Genomic DNA, 18,929 nt, shown 5'->3' with positions numbered 1-18,929 from the left:
GGATGCAGGTGAACTTGCAGGCGTGGCAGCTGAAGGGTCCGTGGGTACGTCGTGGAGAGGCTTGATGGCATTCTGGGAGTCGGCCGGTGTTGAGAGCGGTGAGGGATATGAGAATATGAATTGCCCTAGTGGCGGGCCTTGAGCCTGGCAGTGTTAGTGGAGGCAAGCTTGGTTTCCTGTAGGAAACGTATGTCTGTGTTATGTCTGGCTAAGTAGGGGTGGGTGAGCCTGGATTTATGGTGGCATTGATGCATCTAATATTCCTGGTGATAAACGTTACCTCAGCCATACCAGTGGCCTGTGACAAGTGGAAGTGTATTGCTGGTGTTGTACAGCCCGCTCTTCTGGAGGGGGTCTCCATCGTATTACATGTTGTTGTCGATTGTGACAATGTATGCCGCGTGCTGAACATAAACTGTTAGAAGGAACACAAACCCATAGCAGAGGGGCGAATTCCCGGCCTCTGACTGCAGCTAACCTATCCCTCCCTCCTCCCACTGCAACCCCCCCAATCAGGTTGAGAAACATTCCCCCCACCACAGTAGAACAACAAAACTAAAAGGAACAAGAGACAAGTGGGATTCATCCTGATTGGGAGCGAGGGCTCAGCCGGACAATCCCCTGTCCGAAGGCGGGGTGAACAAGCGAGAGTGTACGATAATAGCAAAAGGCCCACTAGTCTCAACAAGTAACGTCAGAAAAAACAGCAGGCTATATACCCCCGGAGGTCAGCAAGGACCGTAAAAGAAACAAGCATTTGCAATGCAATAGGTCTCGCATTAATTAAGTTTGAGCTATTGGCATTGCTAAATATTGCAAAACCAATTGCAACAAAAGTCTATAAATTGTAGGCCAAAAAGAATGTGTATTTATTTTTGTAGCAAAAGTGGCATGCTGCGCTTTAGATGAATATATTTAGAAGTAAAGTGCGCCATACTGCGATTGCTACAATAGTTAATTGTGGATGCGTTAACAATTGATGTGTGCACTGATGGCTGGTGGTGTGTGTGCCTGGTGGAAGAGGTTGTGTGTGTGGTTGTGTGTGTGGTTGTGTGTGTGGTTGGTGTGTGTGGTTGTGGTGTGGAGCAAGCAGAGCATGCGCTGCTCTAGGCTCGACCTAAAAAGGGGAGCTTACTCATCCAAACAGGTTAGCTTAGAGAATGTCTCTGATTTTCTGATAATCATACCAACTTGTAAAGCATATTATAATTATAGGACCATGAGTAAAACTATAGGCTATGCCAGTGCTTGTTTTAAATTGCTGACCCTCTGTACATGCATGTGTACATGTACGCCCCATGCAAGCAGTGACTGCTCCCTGGGACTTAAGCATACTTCTTTTATTCCTCGCCTCGCCCCTCATTCCTTCTACAGCGCCCTGAAACCCGGACGGCAGGAGGCTGTGCGCTAGAAAAAATATATATAAATAAACATGCCCCAGCACAGAGGGGTGCAGAGAAGCATGGGTTTATTCTTCCCTTTGAAGCCCTTGAACCCAGAGTAGTTACCCAGATATCAGCCCTGAGCAAGGTACTGCCGCGAAGCATAAAACTTCCAGCGCCTATAGGAATGTTTGTAGAGGACGTCACAGCCAGGCCCGTGCCTTTAGCCACAGTGTATTCAGCATATATGTCTATGCAGGACTAAAAAGTGAAAGTTTTAGACTTGTGTAAGTCAGTGAATAAGTGTGAGCGCCTAAACACACGTGCAGTTTAAGAGCTCTTTAGCGTCCTCAGAAGCTTCCATTGTTTAAGTGGGTCCCTCCCTCAGCACACTTAAGTTACAGGAGGAGGTGCAGTCTTAACTCGGAAGAAGCCCCGATTTTATCATTCCGGTCAGATGTCAGGTAAATATTAGGTAATTTACATTTCGAAGGTTCATCTAAACATCTGTAAATGTCCTAAACTAGTACATATATTCACTAACTATGTAAATTCAAGAGGCAATGTAGAGTCGCGGGGTTTATGTGATTTTCACACACTGAAGTCACTTTTAATTGTTTCTGAAGGGAAGCCCCCGACGGGCCTTATGTAAGATCAAACCCTGGCCTGACTTAATTGGGCCCAAGCTCTAGAAAGGAAAGGCTACATAGTGTAGAAGCTGGAACTTTCCTGCGTTAATTGCAAGTCCGTTACACCCCTTCACTTACATTTTTTGCCCATTGCTATTCCGCATGTGAGCAACAAAAGTTGCTCCAATTCAAAGAGAAATGCATATTGTGAATCGAGCCTTCTGTACCGATGATTTTTAAATACACTTAAGAGTTTTGTATAAATTTACCTATTTTAGGTCTTATTTCCAGCTACAAAGAAAATAACATTCGAGTAGGCACTATACCCAATGCCTGAGGTTTAAGAATTCCCTCAAAAAGTCCTAAGGATAAAATAATTAATTGGCAATCAAGTCTTCTAGGAAAAATACGGATGTCCATTTTTTCCCTCCGCAGCAGAGATTTGTTCAGTTTCAGAACATGTAACATCAATCTTATTTGATAAAAATTAATTAAAGCACTAATCTGATAAATTTAAATTGAGACAGCAGCCAATAAAACCAACTCCAAAACCGTATCATCTGGACTGAAACTTTGATAACTGGCACTGTAAACGTGGTCTCTCAGCTGTCAACAATTTATTAAAGGCAAATTCGTGAAGAACATTCTCGATGGGGCGTCTGACAAAGGTTAATGGGTAGTACAGTAGCACAATGCTTTGACTACATAATGACACTATCGCCATCTGCCTTAAGAGCTACCAAACAGAACACCCATTTCTATTGCTCATATTTAGGCCAATACACATCTTGCCTTTTGTTTTTGGACGAGAGGTAGCGTTTGTAATAGATAATGCTCTTCAATATACAATTGGCCGGTACAGTAGAACTGTCTCTTGGCTCCCACTGAGACTGGAGACAATACGCATACTTCTGGGTGAAGTCACACCAGTGAATACTGCCAGCTGCTGGCTGTCAGATTTCTCATACACTGATTTTAACAATGAAAAGTTCTGTTGATCATATATTTTCAATTTCAGCTGGTACACAGATGGGGGTACACTCCAGCAGCTCAGTTACAACCGAACACAACGAAGTAATACGCAAAATGCAACTGCATATATTGCAGTAGCTGGGCAATGGTCAGAGCGGTTTAATTTTAATTATATATTTCTCTGTACCGCGAGGGGGGGGGGAGGAGAAGCCTCTAGCTCGGTGGTTCTTCCTCGCGCAGCACAGGCAGTTGTTTGGAATATTCAAGGCCACCTCTGACTGACCTTTCACCTGCCAAGTGTTATGCTTCATAAGATACTGCGCAGCAAGAAGTAAACGAGTGGGAGGGGTGGGGGGTGCACGAGCGCGCCCCAGCAAACACGCGAACATCAAAGGGGCGCCGCGAAAGGGATCGCAGGCGCTTCTACTCCTAAGTGCCAAGTGTGATTCTTCACAAGAAACTGTCGTCAAGAAGTAAAACTAGTACTTTGAAGTTACTTAGCTGGTAAGATGGTGTTCCCACATCCTTCTAAAAAAGACTTTTGCTTGTCTTACACCACAAACTAAACAACTAGACTAATTTAAATAATAACTCTGGTTGCATGAGCGTGCAAACTGTTGAGAAGTTTTTTTAAGTGCCCTCATGCTTGTGAATGTTCGCTTTACAAATATAGGTGATCGAGTCATCCACACTCGTTAAATGGTGATATTTGAGTGCCTGTCACTACCCAATAATGTGCCATGCCAAGAAAGAACCAAGGTTACTGGTACATCATCATGCTCCAATAGCGCCCTGGGCGGTTAGAAATGTCCTGCCCTGGCTTCTGCTGGAGAAAAGAAATGAAGCAGCGGCCTTTTCGCAGGCCAGTCTGAAGCTGGCCACATCAGAGATCAAGTTGTGCAGGCTTGCCAACGAGCAGAGCTTGGCTTTCTTAAATGTGCTACTGTGCCTTGTGCTGTATTCAACTCTAGGTGGCACTGGCACCCTTTTTATCCGAAAGCCCATCTCTCCATCACGCCTCCTGTTCCATTATCTTCTTTCTGGTGCCTGTTTTAATCTTTCTAGTATTACAAAACTAAACGCCAATGCTGTCATGTAATTTCAAACCACTTATTCCATTCCGTGCATATGAACAAAACTGTATGCAAGAAAGAATCTTATCTTTGAGTCAATCAATACGAATTGATTGACTCAAAGATAAGATTCTTTCTTGCATACAGTTTTGTTCATATGCACGGAATGGAATAAGTGGTTTGAAATTACATGGCAGCATTGGCGTTTAGTTTTGTAATACTAGTTAAGGCAGGGTTTGGCCTTGCTGCTTGGGAACCCATACCCAGTATTGATCAGTAATTGTGTTTTAATCTTTCAGTAATCACATCATGCGATCTTTAATGAATAAACACAAAAAGGCTGTTGCCCCAAGAGGATGAAAGCTGTTAGTTCCATTTTTAGTCGTAACGCTCACTTTTCAAAGCACTGCATGGCTGCAATGAAAATAGCCAAGAACCGTGGCAGTGTGCATTGTTTCAATTAGGAACACAAAGAGTTAAGGGTGGGTGTGCTGGAAGGGTGTCTTGGGACGGGAAATTAAGATAACAAGGGACGCCCAGCAGGGGTTTAGCCGAAGCGAAAGCGCGTGACCTCACGGGAACACACACACACACAGTCCTTACGCACTGCGCATGGCCAACTTTGCCTGGGGCGTGGAGCGCGCGGCAGTGTCCGGGGCTCCCGTGAGCTGAGGGAGCCGTGCGTTTTGGAGCCTGTAGCAGTGTCCGGGGCTCCCGTGAGCTGAGGGAGCCCCGCGTTTTTGGAGCCTGTACCAGAAAGAGCCCGGTGAGTGGTGGGGGAGGGGTGCGTGTTTGTGCCTGCATATGTCTGCGTGTGTGTGTGCACGCGTGTGTCTGCGCGTGTGTGCGTGTGTCTGTGTATGTGTGCGTGTGTCTGTGGGTGCCTGTCTGTTTGTGTGTGTGCGTCCATATCCATTGTGTGTGTGTGTGAAGAGCCTGCCAGAATCGTAGCGCGTGTTCACGGGCGTGACCTGATCCGATTCCGGCAGGCTGCGTGCGCGTGCCAGTCTCTTGTCCTCTCCTCTTTAGTCCTTGGAAGCAAAACTGACCACTATAGGATTGCTTTGCGACAGCAGGGCTTTGCACTGCATCGCAGGCGCGAGACCTAAAAATACTAATTATTGTCACATAGGTGGCTATTTTCACCTTCCAGCGGCAAGGAGCGGGAGCGGTCCTTGTTCAGTTGCTTTGCAAAGGCTACAGCCGCCTTAAGGTCCGTGAAATAGCAGGGTTTGCCCTATGTATCGATTCGCAACTTGGCCGGATACAAAAGGGCATATGTGATATTAAGTTCCTGAAGCAGCCGCTTCGCCGGCAAGAAGTCCCTTCTGGCGCTTTGGACATTTAGAATAAAGTCGAGGTAGAAAGCGAGAGTGTTGCCCTGATGTCATATTTTTTCAGCTCTCTTGCTTTCCTCAGGATGGCGTTGCGATGCTTAGGATGCAGGCGATGATTGGCCTCGCCGCACCCCCCTCGGGTGGCCGAGGACCCAGAGAGCGGTGGGCGTGCTCCACTATGAAGCATTCAGATAATGCTGAACCGAAGAGTTCGCGGAGCATCGATTCTAGGTAGTCCTCGACTTTGTTTTTCGCTGTGGACTCAGGAATGCCCGTAATGCTCAAGTTGTTCCTACGGGAATGCACTTCAAGGTCCTCGTTCTTGGCGCGTATGAGGTCCAAGACTTTGCCCATCTTGAGAAGTTTCTGCTGTGTCTCAGCAACGGCATCTCACCCACGCGCCTCCAAGAGCGTGATTCGGTTATCTTGGAAGTCCACGCGTTGTTTACGCCTGATCAAGGCGCAGTGCCAGATGATCAATTTTAGAGTTGATTGTCTTCCGACTGGTTTTGACTTCCAGGAGTAAGGTTTTAATGTCCTCGTCCTGTATGGTGGGAGCCTCTGTTTGTGTGGCCTGATCTCTGGTATCCTGCTGTGTGTCGCCGCCACTGCCTGCGCGTCTACCTTCAAAGTTCAATTTAGGCTGCTTCTGATCAGTTTTCCCTATCTCGACCAAGGGGTGGAGTCACTGACCTGGGGTGGTTCAGGTAGTGCACCTCACAAAAAACAGCGTAGGAGCCCCAGGAACAGGCCCAAAGGAGGTGGATTTCACACAAAGCTTTGTGCAACCAGTAGTTGTAATGCTAAAGGATGCAATAAGGTGCGGCTGCCACCGAGCACACCACCAGGACTGGAGGTTGCAGGGACACCCAGTTTTTGCTTTAATGACAGGCGATCTTTGTCACGGGGTTCGTCTTTTCGTCCAATCTTGGCGTGCCCCAGCGCGCAGCCCCACGTGTAGTCCCAAATACTGGCCTGTGATGCTGTTCCAGGTTTCAATTTACAAAAGGGGGGTGGTGATGAACAGAGTGTCTGAATTGAGCAGACCACTCTTACCCAGTCCAAAGATCAGGGCTTGATCCATCACCGTTATTTATCTCACTGCCCCATCCCAGCTCAGAACATGGCTATATGCAAATCAGTCTGTCCCTGGCCCAGTGCATCATGGGAACAGGGCAGACTAAACTACCAAGCCAATTCTTTACCAGAAAGGAGACAAGCTACCGGGGACCGGTTTCTGGCATTTCAGCCTCTTCGGCCCGGCTTGCTTGAATCCTGATGGAGCAGTGAGAAAGGGACTCATGTCTGAGTATACCCTGCCACACCTATAGTGGCCAAAATCGATTTACAAAAGGGGGTGGTGATGAACAGAGTGTCTGAATTGAGCAGACCACTCTTACCCAGTCCAAAGATCAGGGCTTGATCCATCACCGTTATTTATCTCACTGCCCCATCCCAGCTCAGAACATGGCTATATGCAAATCAGTCTGTCCCTGGCCCAGTGCATCATGGGAACAGGGCAGACTAAACTACCAAGCCAAGGTTTCAAAGCATGTATCAGATCTCCACTCTCTACCTAGACGGCTGCGGTGCTCCTCCAACGTCAAGCCGGATCGAAGGGTGGTGCCCCCAAGGCACTTGTCAGCAAACCCCAGCAGTCAGTACAGAGCAAACTTTAGGCAGGCCAGAGCGCTCACCCTGCAGGTAGCATCACGCCAATTCAGGGGGGGGAGCAGCAGGGTTGAATAACGTGTGCAGGCCGCAAATGTAATCTCGCCTGCAACCGAGCACCTCTACAGCACGCCGCCAGCATCAACTTACAGGCAGGCTGAGCAGCTCACCTCAAGTCCATGCAGCGCCAGTCCGGTGGGGTGGAGAGGAGCAGAGTCGTTGGCCGCAGACAGGTCGTCGTTGTCCCCCTTGCAGCAGACGGGGCTCTCCCTAGAGGTCAGCACATCGCCGTTCCAAGGCGAGACGGAGATCTCATTTCCAGGCCACACCGCATCAGCACTACAGGGTAGGCAGCAAAGTCGCACTAGATAGGCAGGCCGAAAATGACGTTAGGCAGGCAGCCAGGGTCCTCACCGCCAGGAAGGGACCCTCTGGCTTGACGTCAGGCAGCCAGGCACCTCTCCGTCCGGAAGGGACCCTCTGGTACCAGCGTAGGCGTTCTGGCCGCAGCTCTGGAATAGCAGGGTGCTGTTCAGCTCGTTGCAGCGTTCACTTAGCACAGGTAATATCCGCCATGCCCAGGCAGGATCCTGTATCAGGAGGCCTCATCCAGGATTTCGTAGCCACCATAATAGACTCCCCGGAGCCCACTCGTCTAATGGCGCCCGTGGGGGTCGACACAGGCAGGAGAGGCATGTCCGGCACCAACCGGCAGGAACGAAGCTGCACTTGGCCCCTCAGCACTCTACCTAGTCAGTCTCCGCATCCATGTGGCCTGCCGTATCCGGTGAGCCCTGCGGAGGACGTCGCTCGATCACGTTCCGGGGCAGCTCCGCTTTTGGAAGTAGATTGGATCGGACCACGGAGTGACTCCCTCCACAGGCAGGTCTTTCAGGCCGTTTTGACAGGCCTAATTTCAGGATAATGCCGGATAATTCTAGTCCGGTTGGCAGAGCTCACTCAAGGTGCAGCCATCTTGCCACCGGCAGACCACGCCTGCAAACAAGAGGAAGTTTAGTGGGACAACTGCACGTAAGGGGAAGGCTATAGGGAAACATTTGCCAAGCACTCCTGTTTGCTGGGAATTTGGGTTTGTATTTCACCGTGACACTGTTGGGCACCAATGTCTAGCTGTCTTTCAAACAAACCTAAGGGCCATTGTGGCTCTTTTGCCAGCATATGCAAGGCAAAAGGATCATAACAAACATAAAGAAAGGGCTGAATGAAGTAGAAAATGTCTATAAGGAAGAGGACTCGGAGTTTGTTCTCCAATGATGTGGAATAGGGGTGAAATATGATGCTCCCTTATGTGAAGTGAAGATTGTGCTTAAAAGGTAATGGCTGCCTCAAGATCATAGTACTACATTATTAGAGATGCCATGAAGCATACATATCAGGCTGCATTACTGAAATAGGACACATGGTGAATCACCTATGTATGGAAGAACATTCATTTTGTAGTATTTTATTAAACCAACAAGTTTCAAGGTATGGGATCCAGGGCCAAAGTATGTGTTACTGAGGATGGAGGATATTTGTTAGGTAGGCAATGGCAAAGAGAAAATGGATTTAAAATAGAGCCCAGTCATCCCTATCCAGGTTTTAAGTGTGGGTGGTTCAGAGAAGTAGAAAGTGTACAAGAATTGAAAGGAAAGGCTCTGTGAAGTGTTTACTGACAAGTAGGGAATGCTAAAAGATTTTAAACATAAGATGCTTCTCAAGAATGGATGATTCCTAAAGTGCCCAAAGGGCAATGGCTATGAATGACACTGGAAAGGTATGGTGTCAAAATAATATAATAAAAATGTAATCTCACAGAAATATTGCATTCTTAAATATCGTTTACAAAATTATTGCCCCACTGGAGTAGTTAATAGAAAATCTACACCACACAGGACGATATTTTGTAAATCATACTTTGAACATGATATTTCTGCCGGATTCTATTTTTGCTCTTGATAGCCTGACCTAATCCACTGGGAGAGGAACTTAACCTAGAACTAGATGGGCTGCCCAGGTACGAGATAATAAAGGAACAAGAGGCTTCAAAGAGGATAACGCCTGTGGTTTTGGCAACGAAGGCCAATGTAAAAATGTTAATGCATGTGGTTCTTAGAGTTGTAAACGCTAACATTCGGATAGACTGACACCCTTTGCCAGACATTAACAAGATGTTAGCCAAGCAGAGGATTGCTTTCTGAACTATGGACCTCTTCTCTCCATAACGCCAGATGCCACTGAGTGAAGATTACAGGCTGTTTACTTTTATTTCCCCAGAGTGGGTATACATAGGTTTAAGCCAATACCTTATCGGTTAGCTTCTGCATCTGCGTTATTCCAAATATCAGTGCGTCAGTCGTTTAAAAACATCAATATCATAAATATTTTAAAGATTACGCTCTTGCACATTGAAATAATGGGGAAGGTCATAACATCCTAAACATTTTGATGGAGAGAGGTTCGATCACACAGGGAAATAAATGCAGTCTGCAGGTGGCTGGTGTTGATACTTTGGGGCAACATATTCGCTCTGAAGGGCTAAACCACAAAGAGTGCCTTGTAAAAACAATTAAAGATGTTCAAAGTTCATGAAATAAGGATCAGTTGCACTCTTTCCTTAGACTGGCAGAACATTTACCCAATGTTCAATGGAGATGTTGCCGAGAAAACACCCGTTTTTCATAACTTGATGAAAACATTTTTCGGAGATAGGAAATGTAAAGAAAATGCTTAAAGTAAAGGTAGCTCGTTCCAGACCCTGGATGTGACCTAGGAGAAGGCCCTTACGCCTGCTCTGGTTCTGCGGATGCGGGGGTCTCTGCTGTGGCGAGGTCGGCGGAGCATAGGTTTCTTTTGGGTATGTGGAAAGAGATTATTTCGATGAGGTATTTGGGTCCGATGTTGTGGAGGGATTTGTTGGCGTGGCTGAGTAGCTTGAAGGTTACTCTCTTCTTGACGGGGAGCCAGTGGAGGTCTCGCAGGTGTCTGGTCATGTGCTCATGCCGTGGGTTGTCGGATGAGTCTGGCTGCGGTGTTCTGGAAGGTCTGGAGTTTGTGTAGTTGGGATTTGTTGATTCCAGTGTAGAGGGCGTTTCCATAGCCCAGCCTGCTAGTTATGAGCGCGTGGCTGATGGTCTTTCTGGCTTCAATGGTAAGTCTTGTGGAGGGAGTTGAAACAGGTGGAGGCGACCACGTTGATCTGGCAAGCCATGGAGAGGGAGGAGTCTAGGATGATGCTGAGGTTACGGACGTGGTTCGTCGTGGGTGGGTTTCTGAGGGCGGAGAGCCACCGGGTGTTGTCCCAAGTGGTGGGGGAGGGTGCAAGAACGAGGATCTCTGTCTTCTCCGGGTTGAGCTTTAGGCAGCTGTTGCTCATCCAGGGTGCGACGTCTTTCATCCCTTCCTGGAAGCGGAGTCTGGTGTGTTCGGGGGAGAGGATGAGCTGGGTGTCGTCTGCTTAGGATACTATGCTGAGCCCATGCTCTCGGACGAGGGTGGCGAGGGCGGCCATGTAGATGTTGAAGAGCTTGGGGCTGAGCGATGATCCTTGGGGTACTCTGCAGTTGATCTCAGGAATCGGAGAGGGAGGGGGCAGGGGAGTCTGATCCTTTGGGTTCTGCTTGCGAGAAAGGAGCGGATCCAGGGCTGTTCCCTGTATGCCTGTGTCGTGGAGTCTGGCTGCAAGAGTGCAGTGGGAGACGGTGTCAAAGGCTGCAGAGAGGTCTAGCAGGATGAGGGCAGCGGTGTGGCCCTAGTCGAGTGGCACGCGGATGTCGTAGGTGGCAGCGAGGAGGGCAGTCTCGGTGCTGTGATTGCTGCAGAATCTGGACTGGGAGGAGTTCAGGATGGCGTTCTCTTTGATGAAGGTGGTCAGCTGGGGGTTGACTAATTTCTCTGGGACTTAGGCTGCGAAGGGAAGGAGAGGTATGGGCCGGTACTTTTTCAGGTCCATCGGGTCTGCTGAGGGTTTTTTGTGGAGGGGCTTGATTCAGCCCGCTTCCAGTTGTCGGGAAAGACGCCGAATTCGAAGGTGGTGTTGATGGTGTGTCATAGCTCGGGCTCAAAGGCGGCGGTGGCTCTGTGGAAGATGTGAGGTGGGCAGGGGTCCGTGGGGGCTCCTGAGTTGGTGCTTTTCATGATCCTGGTGGTGTCTTCGGTGGTGACTGGCGTCCAGTTGGTGATGGTGGGCTGGCTGTCATTGCTGGAGGGGAGGGCGATTTCTGGAGTATGTTTGCTGAAGCTGTCGTAAAGGGACTTGATTTTCAGGTGGAAGTAGGAGCGCAGTTTGTTGCAGAGGTCCTTGGACGCTGTGATGTCCGTTGGGGTTTGGTGAACTGCTGGATGATGTTGAAGAGCTCCTTTGAGTTGCTGGCGTTGTTGAGGATTTTTTTACGGACGAAAGTCCTCTTGGTGGCCATTATGAGATGGTGGAATTCTGACATGGGGTGCTTGTAGGTGGTCTGGTCTTCTGTGGTTTTGCTGTTTCTCCATCGTTTCTCAAGACGTCTGCACAATCATCTGGCTTCTTTGAGGTCGGTGGTGAACCAGGCGGCCTTCCGGGGGCATTGTTTGTCGGGGTGCCGGAGGGGTGCAAACTGTCTGCGCAGCTGTTGATCCAGCAGTGTAGTTCCGTAGCTGCAGAGTTGGTGTCAGTTTTGGCGGATGGGGGTTTGTGAATGAGGGTTGAGGTGAGGTGCTCCCCTGTGACCTAGTACCAATTTCTTTGCCGCGGCCTTGTGCAAGCTTGTGTGCGGTTGGGATGCTGAAGGAGAAGTGTACACATTGGTGGTCTGTCCAGAGGGGCTGCGAGGTGTGGCTGAAGTGGGTGTTGTTCCCTCCTCCGAAGATGGGGTCGAGGTTGGGTGTGTCCGGCCTTGTGGGTGGGTGTGGTGACGAGCTGGTTTAGTCTGAGGTTGGCGAGGTAGTCGAGGAGGGCGGTGGATTCAGGGTCACTGTGGTTGTCAAGGTGGAAGTTCAGGTCTCTGATGAGTATGTAGTCCGTGGAGGCGATGGCGTGGGGTGCGATGAGGTCGGCAATGGCAGTGGTGAAAGCAGCACGGGTCCCTGGGGGTCTGTAGGGGGAGGGTGCTGCAAAGTGTGGTTCTGGTGCTGGTCTGGATCTGGAAGTGGAGGTGATAGGTGTTAAATAGGGAATCGCTCGTGCTGGAGGTGGAGGGAGCTCTTGTGCGCGATGGCAAGTCCTCCACCTGGGTGGTGGGGGCGGTCCTTCCTCTGGATCTTTTAGCTCTCTGTAATGGCAGTGGTGACGTTTGTCCAGGTTTCTGTGAAGAAGGCGGCGTCTGGCAAGAGGGTGTTGAGGAGGTCCCAAATCTCTACAGCGTGTCTGTGCAGGGAGTGCCCGTTAAGAAGGATGCACTTCAGGGCTTCAGTGGGGTGGGTGTTCAACTCACTTCCTCTTGATGTATTATGTACTAATCTTACATGTGTATCTTTCATCCAGGCAAGTATTATCCACAGAGCAGTGGATTGGTGAAGAGGTGTAACAGGGTGTTACAGAAAGAATTATAATTAGCTTTTCGTGTTGGATTAGACAGGAGAGCAGCTGTAAAGCAACTGATTTGGGTATATTGTCCAAAAGCAAATGGGGCTACTGGAATAACCTTGTATAAGTTGATGTAGGGTGGGAAAACGCATATCCTAAGCAGAAGCAGTGCTGTATTGTGATGAAATTAAGGGTGGTGATGTTAGGAGAAATGCATTAAGCCTGGTATCCTGGGCCAGGGCCAAGTTGCTATAGAGAAGTGTGGCTCAATGGTTAGAGCGGCAGACCCTGATGCAGAGGTCTAGCCCGGGACCAGAGTTCAATTCCCAGCCTCGGCGGGTCTTGGGCTCAAAAATTCCACGGACCTGATAATTCTCGCCTCGGTTCCTATTCCAATCATGGAGTCCCACTCAGCAACTCTGGGCAATAGCTTGCTTAATCTCCACAACGGCCCCCACAACGCTAAGGATGCCTGGCCTCCACCTTGGGGGTGCCCAGGAGTGGACGCCTCACAGGGAAAGCCAGGATGGGTTCCACAGCGCTATTCGTACAAGCGCCTTGAGACCCTTGCGGGTGAGTAGTGCGCTATACAAGTAACAATTTACATAGAAATCAGGAAGGGACAGAATAATTTATCCAGGCTTTTGCAGGTGTAAACCTGTTGGTAGAGATGTGGAGGTATCCGGAAAAAATGTATGGCACTTGGAGAAGGTGGTACAAATGAATGGCACTTAGAGAAGGTGGGACAAATTCTCACCTGCATGCTTGCAGCCATTGTGAGAAGCCACTGACTCAACATCGCCTCCTACGCCAATGACACCCAACTGATTCTCTCCCTCACAGACGAACCCACAGCCACCAAGAGCAAGTTCCACAACTGGATCAAGGCAGTCTCCACTTGGATGAAGGACAGGTGCCTGAAGCTTAACTCTGACGAGACCAAATTCCTCATCCTGGGCTCCTCCCTCTCCAACTGGAATGACTCTTGGTGGCCAGCAGCGCTTACCACACCCTCAGACCACGCACAAAACCTCAGCATCATCCTGGATTCCTCGCTCTCTATGAACAGCTAAATCAACGCAGTTTTGTCGTCCTGCTTCCGCATGCTCCGCCTGCTTCGTGGATCCCCACCGAGCCCAGGAAAACAGTCACCCATGCGCTCGTCAGCAGCAGACTGGACTATGGCACCGCACTCTATGCCGGCACCATCCAGAAACTCCCCCAAAAAACATCTACCTGTAAACAAAAGAATCAACTTCAAGCTCCTCATGCACACCTACAAAGCCCTCCACAACGCTGGAACTGCATACCTCCAGCACTACCTCACCTTCTACACTCCAGACACCTACGCTCCACCCAACCGGCCCTGGCCACCATCCCACGGACAAGACCACGGCTGGAGGAAGATCCTTCTTCTACCAGGCTGTAAAGACCTGGAACTCTTTGCCTCTGCATCTCAGGCAATCACCATCACTGCTGCAATTCAGGAAGGACCTCAAGACCTGGCTCTTCGACTGAGTTGCAGACCCACATTATTTGGGTTTCCATTTTGTGTTGGATAACTGTTTTGTGTCATGTCTGTTTTTCTGGCATTGTCAGTGAAATGTGGCACATCTTTTATGATGTTTGCTTTATTCTAGGGACAGGAAATTGTGTCTATATTTTAGTGCTGTATTTTATTATATAGACGATATATTCTGTAACAGTATCTGGGTATGTGCCTTAAGATTGACTTATGATGGAATGACTTTCTGAATCATTGATGATGTTATGATTGCTTCCAATGCCATTGTTTCCTTTAAACCGAAGAATATTATGGTGCACTTTCCAAGCATCATGCTTTTTATCACGTGGAATGATCTGAGAATTCTGGACTGCATTGCAATTGCTGAAAGTTCCATTCTTCTCCTGTATCTGTGTCTTTTTCCATTAAATCTACTTTTAGCTTTAGTCCTTTCAGATACTGCTTCGGGTAACAGGTGGATGGGCATTTCTAAGCAGTGCATTGTAGCCTAGGGTGCGACCAGGTTCTCTGGCTGTATTACATGGTGAGCACTTTTAAGTGCAGGAACAACAAATGATTCAGGATAACCAAAGCTTCAGTTATTTGCTTTCTCTTCATCTTATCTATTAATTGCTTCCTGTCTTCCCTGCTCTTTCCCCTTGGATCCTATTTTCCCACCCCTTTCAATCCGTTGCTTTTTTCCTCCCGTAGAAGCTTCTGTTGCTCTCCATGTTTCTGTCCTTGGAGTTTCAGCTCTATTCTTCTTGAGGCTTCTCCTTTCTTCCCACCCATTCCGCTGTCCCTATAGAACTGCTTCTCCCCTTCCATTTTCTGGGTCGTCTGGTCATCTTAGCCCCTTCCACTTCATTGGATGCTTCTGTAAACTTATGTAAAAGATATTCATATGTAATAAAGTGTTTTAAATTGAAATACAGTGTATTTCTTTCCTAGTAGAACTTGTTAAGCCAGTATAATAGCCATGGCATTTTAAGCCAGGCATTTACTGACGTGATTATTTCTGAGGTTGCTGAATGTGGGACTGGTATACTGTCTAGATCTTCGCAACAGTGAGTCCTCTTGATGTGTCTGATAATCACAAAACTTGTTTTGTAATACTGATGTAATGTTTTCTCTTTAAAGGAACGAATGGGACCAGTACCTTGTACCTACAGACCATCCTGGTGGAACCTGCGTTCCTCCTGGCTGGGTTCTACCCAGCCTTCCGACCAGCGACGCGTGGGCAGCTGCTGTTGGACAGACAGACTGATGTGCTTGTTGGAAGCAGATATCCTTTTGCAGATCCTAAACAGTGGTCTTATTGCCATTTGTTGTGGTGCTCATTGCAGGACAGAGCAACCTCTTTGTTCTACACCTTTGTGCTGGGGATCAACCTGTTTAAAGACTGATGCCTTGACAGACCTTCTCTATACAGCCAGCTTCAGAGGAGTTAACTCTCTTTGCTTAAGAAAGGTGGTGTTTCATTTGCACCGTTTTTTATATTGAATGATATGAACACTGCAGTGTTGACTCCTCCACTCCCCAAAGTATCTTTTATAGTATAAAAGATTAAATTGAGTTCACAGATATCATATTTCCACGGGAAAGAAAATACTGCATTTATTCATATTGGATTTTGGCCAGTGTTGTTTTTTTTCAACAAGAACTAAATGTAATCCTATTGATGTGTATTTTCGATCACCCTGGATGAAGGGCCATAGTCTTTATACGTGGTAACATAAATGTACAGTAAGATCAAATAAACCAATTAAAATGCAAAAGAAAAGTTGTTGGCTGGGGAAAAAAAGCTTTCACAGATGTTAGTTTAGAAGGCCTATCCAAAAGGCAATTGCATAGTGTCTACAGGACAACCTTAAGCCAAGGATAGATAGGTTAAGGATTGTTGCAAGTACTTACTCCCCCTATTGTGGTTAAGACATTGGTGGAAGAGCTGTCACATCTACCGGTTGTCCCTTAATGATATGACTGACAGGTAAAGAATCTCTCAGACTGAGTTCTGGACCTTGTTTACCGGTATATCTTTGTGTGGCTTTTTCATTGTGTTGTATAAAAAATAGTTAAAGCAAGCCTTGATTGACAAACCATGCCGCACCTTGATCTATAGATGAAAATCAAGGCTTCTGTGAAGTTTGCTGTATGCTCTATTGTCGCCACCAGAATCTCACCCATAAAGCATTTACTGAACCAAATAGCTGCACAGTATTGGAGGAATGGCAGATAATGTAAATGTAAATGTATAGGCATTTATATAGCGCACTACTTACCCGGAGGGTCCCAAGGCGCTTCGACCGCTGCAAAACCCTTCCTGGCTTCCCTGAGAGATGGTCCCTTAATGGGTATCTCCAGGATGAGACCAGGCATCCCCGGCGGTCTGGTGGGGCCGTTAGTGAAGATGAGGCAAGCTAATGCCCAGAGTTGCCGAGTGTGAACGCTGATCAGAGTGGGCACCGAAGCGAGAGAATTATCGAGTCCGCTGACCCTGGTCACATTTGTCTTTAGTAATATTTGAAAGAGAGACAAGAGATTTTGGTGGCACTCAAAGTGGTACACTGAAAAAGTGATGTGATGGGAACTGTGCAGTTTTTTGGTTCAGTGAGTGCTTCATGTGTGAGATTATGGTGGCGATAATAGGGCATATGGCAAACTTGTATATACTGAAGTGGGGGAATTCCTATCACCCCCAAACTCCCATAAATCTATTTTGTTTTCATCTTGTTCCCAGATTGTACAGCTCCTTGCTGCTCACCCCTTTTAGACCTCCTATGGAATCTTCTCCTTCAGCATCTCATCCACCTTGTCGATGCTGCTGTAGAAGGAAAATAATGATGGGGTGTATGTCTACAAGTTTCAGGATTTTTTTTTTTAACCTTGGGTAGTTGCCGCTGTCAAAACCTATGGCACACCCTGCCAATAATCTCTTGGAACCGCATTTGTGCGTCTGTGTGTGTATATAACTTTTAGTGTTCAATCCAGATTCTTCATGAACTCTGGTTGCTGGAGAAAGGGAACTAAATTGTGGTCTAAGAATCTGGCGCTTAAGCCAAGCATCTATTAATATCATCCATGCCCATCTGGAGGCTGCGTCTGCTAAAAACTCCTTGTTTTTCCATCCAAGTTTTTGCTTTTCCATTACTATCCATTCTAGTCATTGTCATTAATTCACCTCATGCATTATGTTTGTTTACCTTGCACAGTGTATATTTTTGGGTTCCCTATTTGGGCCTATGTTTTAGCTAGCATCTGGTAATATCATTGCCTATTCTGTGTTCACCTGTGACCAGAACAGTGGTACCATATTTAAAGAAATCTAAATATACAGCTAGAAGAATTATCTCTTTTCAAAGGAATGACTAAAGAAGCATGAGAGTTGGTGCTAAGGCTTATGAAAGGACCATTTATTTATAAAGTTTTATATATCGCGAACAAGATCCCGAGGGATATCGGAGCGCTTTACAATAGGATGGAAGGAAGGACATAAATGCAATATCGACATCACATAAGAATAAGAAACCAGAATGATCGCATAATTACAAAGACAATTAAGTCAAGGAGATAAATACAATAAGGCCTTGCCCTCATTTTGTGCTGGCATCGCTTGGACAAACTGACTTCTTTAGTCAGTGCTTGGTATTCAAGTTACTCCTTTCATTTTGAATGGATGTGCGTGAGACAGCAGATATAAAATGTTATACTGGTCTCTCAAGGTACATTGTAGTTCTCTAGATTGATGCAATGTGGTCAAATCTATTTTTTGATTAGATGAGTCTGGTGTGAAGAATAGCTTTAATCTGGTTAAACCACATTTCTTAGGAGAGTCTGTTTGGCATCTGCAAACTGCATAGGCAGAGTCCTGAAATATTGGAGGTTGGTGCTCAAAATTCAGAAGATCCCTGAAAAATATGATCTGGTCTCCTCTCACTTGAGTATCTGGAATTGTTGGCAGCCGAAGATGTAGAACTCGAGATGTGAAGCTAGACCCTGGAACAGATTACTTGATGCATTAGATCAAGACACTAGAATGAACTAGTTATAGCACAATAAGTTCTTCTGGTACTCTGAAACACTGAAGATCCGTTCCTGCTAATAACATTTTTTTCCTCCTTTTCTACATTTGTGCTTCTGTGGCGAACTGCTCAGTGGGGACTAAGGGAGTGTTTGGTACAGAGGGAGTCACAAAGGGATTATGATTACTCCATTACATAACTTATTTGTTGTGTTGCTTTGATTTCCTATAAAGAAATGTCAGTAAGTCCTAAACAAAAGCACAGGTGCACCACAAAATACCAACAGCGAAGTTACTTCAAAGCCGAGTATGACATGAGAGAAAGCTCTTCAGTTTTGATTTCTTTATTCTGTTTTGAAGTAGAAAAGACAGAACAGCCAACGTGCTTCGTCCCAACTTGGGACTTCTTCAGTGCAATTTAGGAGTAGTACTTCATGTCTTTATGTGTAGCAGAGACTGTAATAGGTACGCGCTATGCCTCGAATTGACGTTCTCCATACAAATATAAGAAGGGTAAGTCCAAGGTTCTCAAGACGAAGGTATGTGATGAATAGAGCTCGTAGGTAGATGATCTCTTTCAAATAGGATACAATGGTATAGCTCCATGTGGGGTCTATGGTGGTGTTGGTCACAATATTATAAAGTGAAGATAAGCGAGCAGCTACTCAATAAAACTGGTCAGATGAACCACTGTTCCTGTAATCGAAATCCAAACGCTTGAAGAAGTAAGGACCGCGTGTCTTAATTCTAAGTATATTTATTCTTGAGTCGTGATAACTGTGGAAGGTGGATGCCCCATCAGGCATAAACACCAGTCTCTAATAGGCAAGAGGGGAC

General features: G+C 47.0%; 1 protein-coding gene across 1 annotated transcript in view; it reads left to right on the top strand.

Moving 5' to 3' along the window:
- PDCD7 (programmed cell death 7) overlaps positions 1–15,854 on the top strand; it is a 132,914-nt gene extending 117,060 nt beyond the window's left edge. The window contains exon 5 of the mRNA XM_086958042.1: positions 15,212–15,854. Within this exon, the coding sequence (XP_086814168.1) occupies positions 15,212–15,338 (127 nt within the window). The 3' untranslated portion in view covers positions 15,339–15,854. The remainder of the gene's footprint in view (positions 1–15,211) is intronic.
- The last annotated feature ends 3,075 nt before the right edge of the window (positions 15,855–18,929 follow it).

This window comes from Lissotriton vulgaris, chromosome 2_1, assembly GCF_964263255.1.
Source record: "Lissotriton vulgaris chromosome 2_1, aLisVul1.2, whole genome shotgun sequence".
NCBI classification, from domain to species: Eukaryota; Metazoa; Chordata; class Amphibia; order Caudata; family Salamandridae; genus Lissotriton; species Lissotriton vulgaris.
The sequence above is the reverse complement of the archived record's forward strand: the minus strand, read 5'-3'. Positions and strand labels throughout refer to the sequence as shown.